Here is a 12,004-nt window from a genome sequence, read left to right as displayed (position 1 = left end):
CAGAAGTTGAAAGATCAGTCTGTTGTGAGGATCTCAGTGAGTCTGTCACAGGTAGGTGTTGTGTCTGTGTCTGTTACATGCCAGCCTAATTTTCTTGGGATAAACAGCCACTGAAAGGGGCACAACTGGTGCTAGCAAATGAACACTGCAGCCAGTGATGTTGTACTACTTTAATTAGAGAAGGCTGGAGATAGAACAAGTAATTTTATATGATCCTCCACCTCACTGAGAATAAATATGAAAATTATTTGGAAATAGAAGTTCTCAAATGCAAGGCAGAGGGCTTGTATTTCTGATGCATGCTTACATGCATATGCTTTAAAAGTGTTTTTTTAAAATTTTTCTTGAAATACAGGAATTTATAGGAAAGACAGGATTTCAACTATAAATGGAAAAGATAATTTTGAAGTGAATGCAGGCATTTGAAATACACAAGCCTTGCCCAGAAATAACTAGTATATACAGAAATGCTATCAGCATCTTGTCCTCAGGGCCATCAGCAATAATTCTCTCCTCAATTAGCAAATAAAATTATTAGGTTAGACATAAATCATATTCATTGCTTGGGCCGGGCTAGAAAGAGAAGACTGAGCAGAAGTGATGAAATTGGCCGGCCTGTTTAATTAAAGAGTGAGAGGCTAATTATACTGTGAGCTTTCATTAAAGGGGTGGTATCTAATTGCTTCCCTTTTCGTGACAGGCATTTTAGGTGTTCTTGCAGAAGATTTGGAAGGTATTTTAGTCAACAGTAGTTTGGGTGGCAAACTAGGTACAATTCTTCCTTATTTAAGTTTTCGATTTCATGCTCTTTATTCTTTGCACTCCTCCATTTCCTTACTTGTGAAACTTTCTTCCCTTCTCTCTCTCTCTCTCTCTCTCCTTCCTCTCCTCAACCTGTTCTGCTACTTTCCTTTTTAGGCAACTGGAGGATGTTATTGCAAAAATGACAAAGGAAAATGCTTCTGTGCTGTAACTTGTTCCGGCAGTCTCCCATAAGCTGCTGCTCTCACGTTTACCTCCCTGGGTTGGGCTTCTGAAGACGATTGTTTTACGCTACTGAGTAGAAAGCACTAAGAGGAAAGGTAGCTTAAGAAAAAGCGATACTTTAAAGTAAACTATTAACCAGATTGAAACAAGCTCAAGCGCATTCAAGTGAGGGTAACTTGTTGGGCTGTTGAACAAGAAGGAGCTGCAGAGTGAAGAATAGGCATGGGGATACTTTATTCAGAGGTACGTGATCATTTCCTGCAGTTACTGACGCTGTTGAACGTCTTGACTGGGCTTGTTCTGTTCCCTTTGCAGCTGCCCATACCCTGGCTTGTAGGGATCTGGAAGTTTTTTCCCTTTGGAAATGTTTTCCTTTGTCTATTACAAGCCATCAGTAGTATTGTTTATAGAAGCAAAGAAAATGCAATAACCAGCATAGTTATTGCAGCTTCACAAAGTATGCGTTCAACATTTTCTGTTCTTCTGTGTTGAGATCAGAACGATTTTGTACGTGGTGCAAGCAACAAACAACTTTGCAAAAAGGAGACATCTCCTTGGCTTACACTGAATACAGATAATAAAGGTATTTTTTTTATCTTATCTTCATGGGTTTGTCCCCAAACTATGGTTGATTTAGTATTTCCCTGTACTTTTGCTTAAATTCTGCCTAAACATATTCTGTTGTAAATTTCCCATTTGTATGTGTGGGAAAAAATAAGGATTTTGGTCCTTTGTGACTGTGAAAAGAGTGCATTGTGCTGTGTTTCATCTTCGGAAGGTAGCATTACCTTAAAAGCATGTTGCTTTTAAAGGTTACATTTCTATGCTGAAAGCCACCCCTTTATTTTTAAAAAGCTATTCAAGAAAATCAAATATCTCCTCCTCTTTCAGTGTTACAAGGCGCTTGAATCTGTGCATTCACAAGGTGATTCGCTGAATAGTCTGTAGCTTCTTCTGAAAGGATTTCTTGCCTCTCTCCAGATCTACTACTCTGAGATAGTATTGCAGTGGAGGCCAGTGTCATCTAGCTTAATTACACAGGTGTTTAAAGATTGTTCAAATGCTGTCTACAGTTATATGCTTATTAGTTCATATTTTCCTATACATTCATTTTCTCTCTTGAAACATTTTGAGATACAGTTTTCTGGGTAAATTCGGGTTCATATTCATACAAGATAAAAAGCTAGGGAACCGAAAATAAAGAATTGTAAGTTGCCTTTTCTGAGAAGTATATATTGGACATTAATGTATTCCTCAGCATCTTAAACATAATTTAGACTTTCCTGTTAAGTTCATAGCATGCTTTTTCTATAATTATGATGCAAAGCAAGAGGCTATGAATTGGTTCAGAATATTTTGTCATTACAAAGTGTCTTCCTTTTTTTAAGCAATTGCAAAACCTGATGTAATTTAGGCAATCTCCTGGAGTTCTAAAGAAGAAAGCAATTGTAAATTGAAATTGCTCTCCAAGTTGCAAGTCAGGCTTTACCTTCACCTCCTGCCTATTGGTTGAATGCTTTGTTCTTCAGACTGTGCCTTTCATCTTTACCTCATGTATAGTAGAACTTGCTAAATAGCTGGAGATTTATCACTAGTTCAGCAAAGCTAAGCAGAGAGTGATGCAAGAAACTCTGAAAACATCAGGCAGCTTCAGATGTGGCATTCATCTGGACCTGGGTAAACTACTAGGACCCGACGTACTCCACAACTGATTAGAAAACTAAAAAAATTACTGCTTTTCTTGGACCCCTTATTTGGCGATCTGGTACTGAGTGCTCTCAGCCATGAAAACCCTTGCATGTCCTGTGAGTACTTCTCACCTTTCCTGAAGCCTTATATACTGAACAATTAAATCCTGGTCTGAAAGGCTTGCAGAAGAAGAAGTATTGTACAAACAGAGATTGTAAACACTCAATCATTGGCATATCTATTCTTCAAACTCTACTTTACATTCTTCAGTGTCTGCCCACTGCTTTTTTTACAGGTGGGCAGACTGTGTTCTAGTTCATGATTAGCCCTGACTCTATGGCTGGGAAAAGGTATCTCTGGTGAGGGTTAAAGGATTCTGGTCTCTTCCGTCCCTTGCACTGTACGTTCTGTGCAAAGTGACACTGTCAGGTTCATCCTGTGCACCTTATCTGAATGCTGTCTGCTGCTGCAGAAGTGTGAATGAGAGCAGAGGTGAAGGGAGGCCCTCAGAGAGCCCCTGTCTTCCTCTTCACCTAAGCTGGAATTGTGGGTCCTATTCCTCCTGCCTTCAGACCTGAGCCCCTGTCTGTATTGGGTGCAGTGTTTGTTGTGCCAGTGCTGGGTCTGCCCTGCTGCTTTATGGAGGTGAGCCAGGTGTGTTTTGAGTTCCCTGGGGTGCTCAGGACACTGGGATTTATAAATGATGTGGTGTAGGCAAGAGTAGCCACTCTGTGTCTTGGGCTGCAAACCACTCCTTCATAAGCTGAGAAACTCGGTGCCCAGTGCTGCTTTCTTCAGAATTTGTTTTTGTAGGAGCACTTTTCACACATCCCCGAAGGAGATTTCTTAGACAAATCTATGTTCTAATTGCCAGTGCATCTTTGGGAACAAGGGAAGCTGCAGGAGCTCTCCTGGGTGTCCTCCACTGCCATCAGACTTCTCCTCATGTAGTCTTGCTCCTCACCACAGCTGAGCATGAGCCCATGAACTCTGGATTCTTTGGGTATGGCTTGCACCTTGCAAGTGAATCTCAGGTATTCTGAGTACTATCCCATAGGTATATTTCTCTGTTGTGTATGATGGGTAGATAAAAATAACATAGCAACAGTAATAACCACAACTCAAATATGAAACTGATTGTTAAGCTGTATCACTAATGAGGCCATCTTCTAACACTGTAGAAAACTGAGTGAGATTTTTCAGTCTCTTATCCTACAGGCTTTTCTATAAACTTAAAGGAAATATGTTTTCTTGGGTTTTGGATGGAACTTACTGTTTGTACCTAACACTGTTCTAACTCCATACTTGGCTTCCCTGCTGATACTCCAGATAGATGCTGTCTCCCTGTTTGTAAGAAATTCTATTATTGTCTTATGAGCAAACTTCAGAGGGTAGTCTAAAACAGTCTTAAGCACAGTTAATCCTTCTTTAGATAAGGTTGCCAGAGTGACAACCCAAAAAGAGCGAGAGGTGGAAAAGATATTTGTGGCTGAGGCTTCATAGCCACAGAAATCCTGGCACATGCTCAAGCCCCAGCCTAGGGCCAGGCAGGTTTTTTGTCCAATCTGTTGCTGCTGGAAGCCTGTTTTGTTACTTTACCCTGCTTATGAATACAAATCTCTTTCCAATTTGCACACTAAATTTCTTAGTCAGATGTATCATTTTTTTTACTGTGTTTCTTGAAATTAATTGGTCTTCTTTAACAGTGACCCTTTAATTTATTTTGGAACACTGACAGTGCTATCTCTCCCTAGCCCAGCTAAGCAAATCAACCTTTCTTCAGGCTCTTCATATTCCTCAGTTGTAGAGATTCATGTTCCTGCCCTGGTCTGGTCTAATTTTAGGACCAAATGACAAGAGCTCTATACACTACCCTAGTAAAATGACTTCTGTAACATCTCTTTCTGTGAGAGACACTGTCTAATACAGCATTTGCCTTTCTTGGACAAGTGGCTAATTGCCAGTTATTCAGAATTTTCCTTATCTTTATACTTTCCTAACACAGTTTTTTCTGAATCCTTATTGTTATCATGAACTTATAGTTGTTGATACTGTTTTTTTTCCCTTTACTTAAATATTCTGCTACTGTGTTTTCTTTTCCAGCCATGGAGTCATGTTTGCCAATTTGGGAGGTATATTACAAGTTTGGTCTGTGGGACTTTTCACCTTTCTTTGACTAAAAGGTGTTTTCATCAATACAAACCAGCAGAGTAGGCCTCAAAAAAAGATCCCATACATGAGATCTTTTCCCATAAATGGGGAAAAAGTTTTTGTTCCTTTGTTGATTTTTTCTTCAAACATTAATGGAACATGTTAATGCAGAGAGAATAATTTCTACAAACAACCACCACTCCAGGGGAATAATAAAGATTCAAAAGATACTTTCAATACATTGGTTACCCAGGTATTAGTTGTTGGTATGGATGAGAACTGCTTCCTTACATTCTCTGTGCCCTGGGTGTTTTCTGAGAAGAGCTGGTTTCAGTAGGTGAAAGAGGCTGTGTGACTTGTGTGTGCTGGTCTCTGTGCATGACTTCAGCCCCAAATAATGTGGTTTTTTAGGGAGTGGTCTGTGTGCCATCATTGTTCATGGCTCTAGAACTGAGTTCAGCAGTAGTGTGAAGTTTGGAAAAAGATCCCACGGATCAATGAGAGTATGAGTGAGAAGTGCCTTAGGTTTAACTAACTAGCAAGTAAAAGTCTTGGAGGCAGTACAGAAATAAAAGCAGGAAAGCGTATCCTTGAGCTGCTGAATGAGCAAAACCAGCCTAGAAAGGAGTAAATTTATATGGTAAATGAGTGGGTTTTGAACAGATATTCAAGCAAGAAAGAGCAAATCTCCTGCATCTTTAAATAAGCAAAGCAACCTAAAAACGAGAGTAAAACCTAAAACCAGAGGTGCACAGACTCCACATGATCTTCTCTTTCCTGGACATGAAGATACAGTACTAGACACCAACATGACAGAGAGCAAGGTTCTAGAGAAAAATGATCTTTTAGATGGCACCTGTGTGCAAATCACACCAAAATGAGTATGGTATGTGTTCTTTGTAGATTTTTTGTCTGACAAAAACAAAACAAGAAGTGATGCAAGGTCTGGTGAGCATGTAAATACTTTCTCTGGAAACAAATCACTTCTCTTATGCAGCTGTCCAGAAAACTAAGCAGTAATTACGCTGGAGATAAACCTGTGTTGTAGATCAAAGTTTGGCTAAAAATGTTTAAACAAGACGAATATTTTTAAGGCAGGAAAGTGTGGGAGTAGAGGGGAGGACAGAGGGGAGAGAACGAACTGGCAGAGTAAGGAAAGAGCTCAGAGTTCAGGACTAGATCTTTTTCATGTAGAGTATTTAGGATGTGGAAAAAAAGGAAAAACTACAGGTAATATCTAAAGAAATTTTATATTTTGGAAAATGTTGGGTAAAATCCTCAATATCAAAGAAAAGAAAGATTTATTCTATTTTTGACTGGAGAGCTCAAATGCTACCAGTCTGCCCCACTTCTAAATGTTCGTTTCTGCCTGTGTTAGGCTGTTAGGAACTTGAAGTACTCCTGCCCTTCTCTGCTTCTCCTTAGTCTAACTTCTTGCCACTGGAGAGGGAAGGAATTGCAGTTTAGATCAAGGATGTGTAGAAATACTGAGCAAAAAGCTGACCAGCAAGCAGTTCTCAAAAGCCAAACAGGATCTGACCTGTGGGCACACTGGCATGTATTTTTTGATATATTTTAAGGTCTAGAAAAGAAACATTGATATGGCTTGTTTTTTCAACTTTCACCTGAAATGTGGTTCTCTTCTGGGAAAGGATGAGTCAGGAGAGGCTCCTTGTGTTCAGCAGAGCTCAGCCAAAGGGAACGCCTGATGTAAACTCAGGCACATGGGCTTGTCCCTGCTTGCTGCTTAATACAGTGACCAACTCCTGAGAGAATGGAAGCAGTTTTTTTTTTTGGTTGTTTTTTTTTGTTTGTTTGTTTGTTTGTTTGTTTGTTTGTTTTCCTAATGGCTGCAAGTCAACAGGATTTATTTCCTATATTATAGAAACAGAATCCAAAATGAACAGAAAATCCATTCCACCGTGCAAAGGCGGTGTCTTTGGGGCTGAGAGCTGTGTAGCAGCTGCAGGAGTGTCTCCTACCACCATCTTCTGGAAGGCACCAAGAACTACAGCCTCTGACGAGTATTTAGGGTTTATGAGTAGTAAGCCAGAATGGGAACTATGGATGTCTTAGTGAAACACGTGCTGATCAATTTATCTTCTTCCTTCAGCCCATCTGTCAGGCAGCTTATAGCAACGATTTTAATAGAGTTCATCTCCTTTTGGAGCGCAACAGCAACTATCTGAATGTCCAGGACAGCTTCAGTGGAGACACTCCCTTAATTTGTGCATGTAGAAAAGGAAACAACAAGATAGTTAACTATCTTCTTAGAAAACATGCTGATGTCAACCTCAGAAATAAGGTAAGTAGCCACTGACTCTTCCTGTGTGGGACTATCCTTTCAGATTATTGGAGTGCCAGTGGGGACACTGGCAAGCACAAACCTCAAGTTTGTTTCCTGTTGAGGATATGTGGAGAAATGGGTGGAGCAAAAAGGCTTCTCTGCTTATTTTGGGGCCCTGCGTCCAGCTCCATTTTGTCAGCCTGTAGCAAGTTTAACATTGTAGCACAAAACTTTACAGACCTGCCCTTTAGTTGCTTTGGTATATTCAGTGCTCAAAGATTTTTTTAACCTCTGTTCTCAATAGGAGTCTGTGGTGGTAATTGTTACTTTCCTGTTTTTCTCTGATGTTCCAAGAGATGTCCTAAGGTCTCACATTAGTGAGACCTGGCTTGAGCACCTCCATAAGAAGGGGGGCTCTGGTGATTCCTCCTGCTGATTTACATTGCTGTGTGGCAGCAATAGCCACATGAGATACCCACTATCTCCTTTGAACTTCTGCAGCCAGGTCCAAGTTTGCCAACATACTCGTGGAGTCCTTTGGACCCCACATCCTCCTTGCATGTGTAGCCTGATTTCTATGACCCTCTACGTGTTAAATGTGCTTCTACTTGAAGGAAACAAGATGCAAGCATCTATTTCTGCTTGAAAATCACAGGAGATTTTCTATTAGATAGTCTAAAAGAAAGCTTGTGGAATTTGAAGTGGTTTACTCTTGTCAATATTAAGCAAAGTGATATCACTGAATCTGGTACTAATCAGAGTTTCTTTGTGTTTAGAAGGACCGCACTTGCCTCCATTATGCTGTGAGAAAACGCTTTACCTTCCTTGACTATGTGCTCATCATAATCCTCATGCCAGTTATGCTTATTGGATACCTGCTCATGGTGAGCCTGCATGGAAGCAAGAATGAACCTGTATCTTTCTCTTGAACATATTTTTCATGGCAGTGTTTCAGTCTAGGAACCTCTATAGAATATGGACTGCTTTCTTAAAGAAAGACTGAATGTGTACAACAGAAGGAGCAGGGATTTTGCTGTGACTGTAGCTGGTGCAGTAGCAGATTTGTATTACTGCATCAGTGACATTTCCAGAGATCATGTCTCTTTTTCGGAAAAATCCTGGTATTTGCACAAATACACTTAAGACTATATACTGATGAACTGTTTTACTGTGCTGCTCTTTCCCTTGCACCAAACAGGTCTCAAAGACAAAGCAGAATGAACACCTGGTCAAGATGTTGCTTAGAGCTGGAGTCGATGTGAATGCTGCAGACTCTGTAAGTGGGTTTATGCAAATGCAAATGTGGCTCACATGGAGGAAACAATACTAAAAACAGACTACAGATCCTTCTAGCAATATAATTGGAGTAGGAGCATCAGGGACTGAACTGACTGATGTAACAGGAGGATTCAGTGTTTCTGCTTTACACTTAGGCAATAGATTTATAGTGCACACAGAAATAATTCCCCACTGATCAACTAATCCTCTCTTTCTGAACAATGCCTTCATAAAAGAATCCATAAGAGGTACTTATGTATTAAATACCCAATTCTGTAAAGATTCTAGTGATATAAGCATCTGAGTTTATCAACATTTATAAGATTTTGAACTAGAACAGATTTGTGGGCTACAGGGCAAGGCCCTCTGTCTTCTCTTGCTCTTCAGAGTGTGCTGATCTGCCATATATATAAAGTTATGTATCCACTAGCCTACTTGGCACAGATAAAGAGCTTCTCTCCTCTAAGGTAGAAAAGGAGAAACACCAGTTTTATCAGCAATGAAGTTCTAAAACACTGAAGTGGAAGCAAATAGTATTGCTTAAGATGTAGTTTCTGAGATCAAGCTCATGTGATCCTCTAAAATTATTGGCTTCTTGCTAATGTATCAAACCTGTTTTAGCAGTTGCATCCCAGGGAAGGAATGAATTTTTTTGTTCCTGTTTTTCTCATGGTAACATATTTGTTTTACTGTGTAGTGTATTGTGACAGGAAATGGTATGTGTTTTGCATCCAGCTATTAGGGGAAAACTGATAAGGCTACAGGTAGTCCTACTTACCTAAGTACTACTAAAGAAGTCACAGAAATAAAATTAATCTGCTTCTGTTTCCCTTCAGTCTGGCAGCACAGCCCTTCACTATGCCTGTGAAATGAAAAACCAAGCAGTCATTCCTCTATTGCTTGAAGCTCATGCAGACACTTCTGTAAAGAATGAGGTAAGAAGGTGAAGTTGATACATGTATTTGCTTGTCATGGTGGCCAACCAGTAAGCACATTGTAGGCCTTAGCTGGTGCACAGAAGTTTAAAGAAGAGGGTGCACAGCTTCCTGGCAGCCAATTTGTTTCCTCTTTGGTATGAAACATTCACTCCATTGCCTTTGTTCACAAGAGCAACTTTAGAATATGAATCCTTCACTGCTGGATTTCTACCAATAAGTTCTGCCTGAGTGTCCCCTGGGTTAGCACATATCTTAGCTATCTTTGTGTTGCCTCTTCTTAGCTGGGAGCTACTCTATAATTATTCCTAAGATATAGGCTGCAGGGTAGGGATAATAATCTTTCTAGGTGGTTTTTGTGCTGCTAAGCACCCTTCTTCTGAGAGGATAAGTCAAGCTGCTTCTGTCACCAGAACAGCTCAAGTGTTGCCCAAATCAGTATTGACCTGGGAGTATCCACACTACTGAGCTGAGGTGAGCAGTGTATTACCTATTTTGCTCTTGAAATCAAATCTTAGCTGAGCTCCCTACATTTGGATATTACACCCAGGAAACAGTGGAAAGGCTTTCCCTACTGCAGGGGAGGTCTCTGTTCCTTTCTTCAGACAGAGCAGTATTAGACTCAGCATGTTCACCTTTATTTTAGAGCAGAAGTGACAGGGGACCTTACACAAGTGGCAAAGTTAGGAAATCTCTTTGTACTTGACTCATATCTATCATATTGCAATATGTTTCATGTGTTTCTTTCAGGATGGGGAGACTCCCTTAGATATAGCAAGAAGATTACAGTTTCACAACATTGAAAGCATGATAACAAAAGATTCTTAGCCATCCAGGACTCTCAAATATGCAGAAAATTACCTCATCTGACAACCCATCTTTCACAACAGCAGAAGTCCTGCAGACAATGAGGGCTGATACTTGAAAAAGACTTGGTCTACATCCACCCATTCCTTGCTGCAGACTTGGACAATTTTGTGTGAGGTTTGTCAGTACCCCAAGGCCATGAGTGGGCTGAAAGAAGTTAATTTTATTTTACGAAGCCATGAATTACTACATTAGTGTTCAAAATATTGCTTTTCCCATCTGCTTCATCAGTTTTATTACTTGACTTCTGCAGACTGTGGATTTTGAAAGCTAGCTATAAAATATCTGGAAGCCTAAACATTGCATATGATGGTTGGCAGCCAATGCAAAAATAAAATATTCTTTAGAATGTGTATTACTTGTTCCATAGGGGAACTAAACAATATGCTACAACAGTTATAAAAGATCTGGTACCCTTCTTCTTGTTATTTCTCTTCCTACAATGGGAGGGGCTGGGAAAACACATCTCTCAGTTGAGCCCTTCCTGCTTCCATCTTTCCTACAATTTTCACACACCTCAATTCTCACTGTGTTGCTACAAGGGTAGGACCATCATCTTTTTTTTTTCATCTAAGAAACAGCAAAAAGAGATTCAATGCCTTGCTGGAGACCATAAAGAAAGCAAATTCCCAGATCACTTTAATACATTAAGAAACAGTAAAGAAAATATGTTTGGCTCAGTAGAGTAACAGGTCTCTTGACTACCTTTCCAATATAAACAGTGTACTAAAGAAAAAAGGAGTCAATAAATGAAATGCTGTTGATGGAAACCAGATGTATCATTCCCATGGGACTAGACAGGATAGCATGCTGTACAGAGTGGTGCATGCAGCAGGGGATAATACCAATCATAATAATAATATATCCATGAGTCTTCTCTTGCTTAGGTGAAGGCAGAAGAAAACCTGCAGTAAAAAGCAATGTACTAAAGTGGCCCAGTGCTTTGTCATTTAATGATGCAGCAATAAAAGGGAAACTCCTTTCATATGCTGCTTTGCTTTCATATGCCTCCTTGGTCTAATGGATCTTTATTTTTGTTGACAATTTTGGCCTTTCCTTGTAAGCCGTCAGAAGTGCAGTACAGCATTGTTAAAGAGTGCTACAGTAGATGCATGGACAAGCTAGTGTACTTTTCCTGCATTACAAAGAGAGATACTTTTCACTATTTTGTAACTATTGTATTGGATATCAACTCCAAATACAAAGGGTCTTGGCTGGACAAGAAGAGCTTGAGGCTGCAGCCAGAAACACCCCATGAAACAAAGCTCCTTGCTGGAGCTTGTAATAATGAAGGTTTTGTGTGCAATCTGGGGACAGACACTCCAGATCAGTAGGTGAGAAGAGGGGAGGCACTTGCATGGGTTATGAAGACACCATCTCTTCGGGCTAATGGCCAGAAAGGGAAAACATCCAACTGCTTTGCCATGTTTTAGGAATTGCTTGAATCAAAATGGCCGAGACACAGAGCTGTGTAAAAGTGAATGCTGAGAGCTCAGAGTGCTTGCAACAGCTTCACTGCCAGTGTGAAGAATAACTCATAGGGTGGAAGCTGTATTGCCTGGAGTGCACCTTGCTGGATGGGTCTACATCTCCTTATTCCATAGCTGCCATCCATGGTCTTTGAAACTGTGAGGGGTTCAGAGTGTATGAACTAACATTTGAGTGATTCTTAGGCATGGAGGGAAGAGGAATACTTCTATCGATTTTTTGAGGTTGGATTCCTTGATGTTTTGTAGTCATCTATTATCTGATCAGTTTCTTGTGCTTGAAGATCTCTTGTTTGTGTTGCCATTAAAGGGTAATTTGAGAA

The 12,004-nt window shown here is 40.1% G+C and overlaps 1 protein-coding gene across 4 annotated transcripts; it reads left to right on the top strand.

The window, feature by feature from the left end:
- The first annotated feature begins 979 nt into the window (after positions 1–979).
- On the top strand, positions 980–10,547 carry ANKRD22 (ankyrin repeat domain 22). 4 transcript variants are annotated; one of them, XM_088169095.1, is made up of 7 exons: positions 980–1,230; positions 3,551–3,710; positions 6,941–7,132; positions 7,891–7,998; positions 8,313–8,390; positions 9,229–9,327; positions 10,078–10,547. In XM_088169095.1, the coding sequence occupies exons 2-7, from the start codon at positions 3,660–3,662 to the stop codon at positions 10,153–10,155; spliced, it is 606 nt and encodes a 201-aa protein (XP_088025221.1). In that variant the 5' UTR covers positions 980–1,230; positions 3,551–3,659; the 3' UTR covers positions 10,156–10,547. The 4 variants fall into 4 exon arrangements, with proteins under 4 accessions (XP_088025221.1, XP_088025223.1, XP_088025222.1 ...); XM_088169097.1 differs by lacking the exon at positions 7,891–7,998 and having other exon boundaries at positions 982–1,230; positions 10,078–10,292; XM_088169096.1 differs by lacking the exon at positions 3,551–3,710 and having other exon boundaries at positions 985–1,230.
- The last annotated feature ends 1,457 nt before the right edge of the window (positions 10,548–12,004 follow it).

The sequence above is a fragment of the Sturnus vulgaris genome, chromosome 8 (genome assembly GCF_052056855.1).
Source record: "Sturnus vulgaris isolate bStuVul1 chromosome 8, bStuVul1.hap1, whole genome shotgun sequence".
Lineage (NCBI taxonomy): Eukaryota > Metazoa > Chordata > Aves > Passeriformes > Sturnidae > Sturnus > Sturnus vulgaris.
The sequence above is the reverse complement of the archived record's forward strand: the minus strand, read 5'-3'. Positions and strand labels throughout refer to the sequence as shown.

Excerpts from the sequence above, each read along its gene's own strand:
- ANKRD22 (XM_088169098.1), top strand. The coding sequence starts at position 6,727 with ATGAACAGAAAATCCATTCCACCGTGCAAAGGCGGTGTCTTTGGGGCT. Across the intron at positions 7,133-7,890 it reads ATGTCAACCTCAGAAATAAG|AAGGACCGCACTTGCCTCCA; the intron begins GTAAGTAGCCAC and ends CTTTGTGTTTAG. Across the intron at positions 7,999-8,312 it reads TTATTGGATACCTGCTCATG|GTCTCAAAGACAAAGCAGAA; the intron begins GTGAGCCTGCAT and ends TGCACCAAACAG.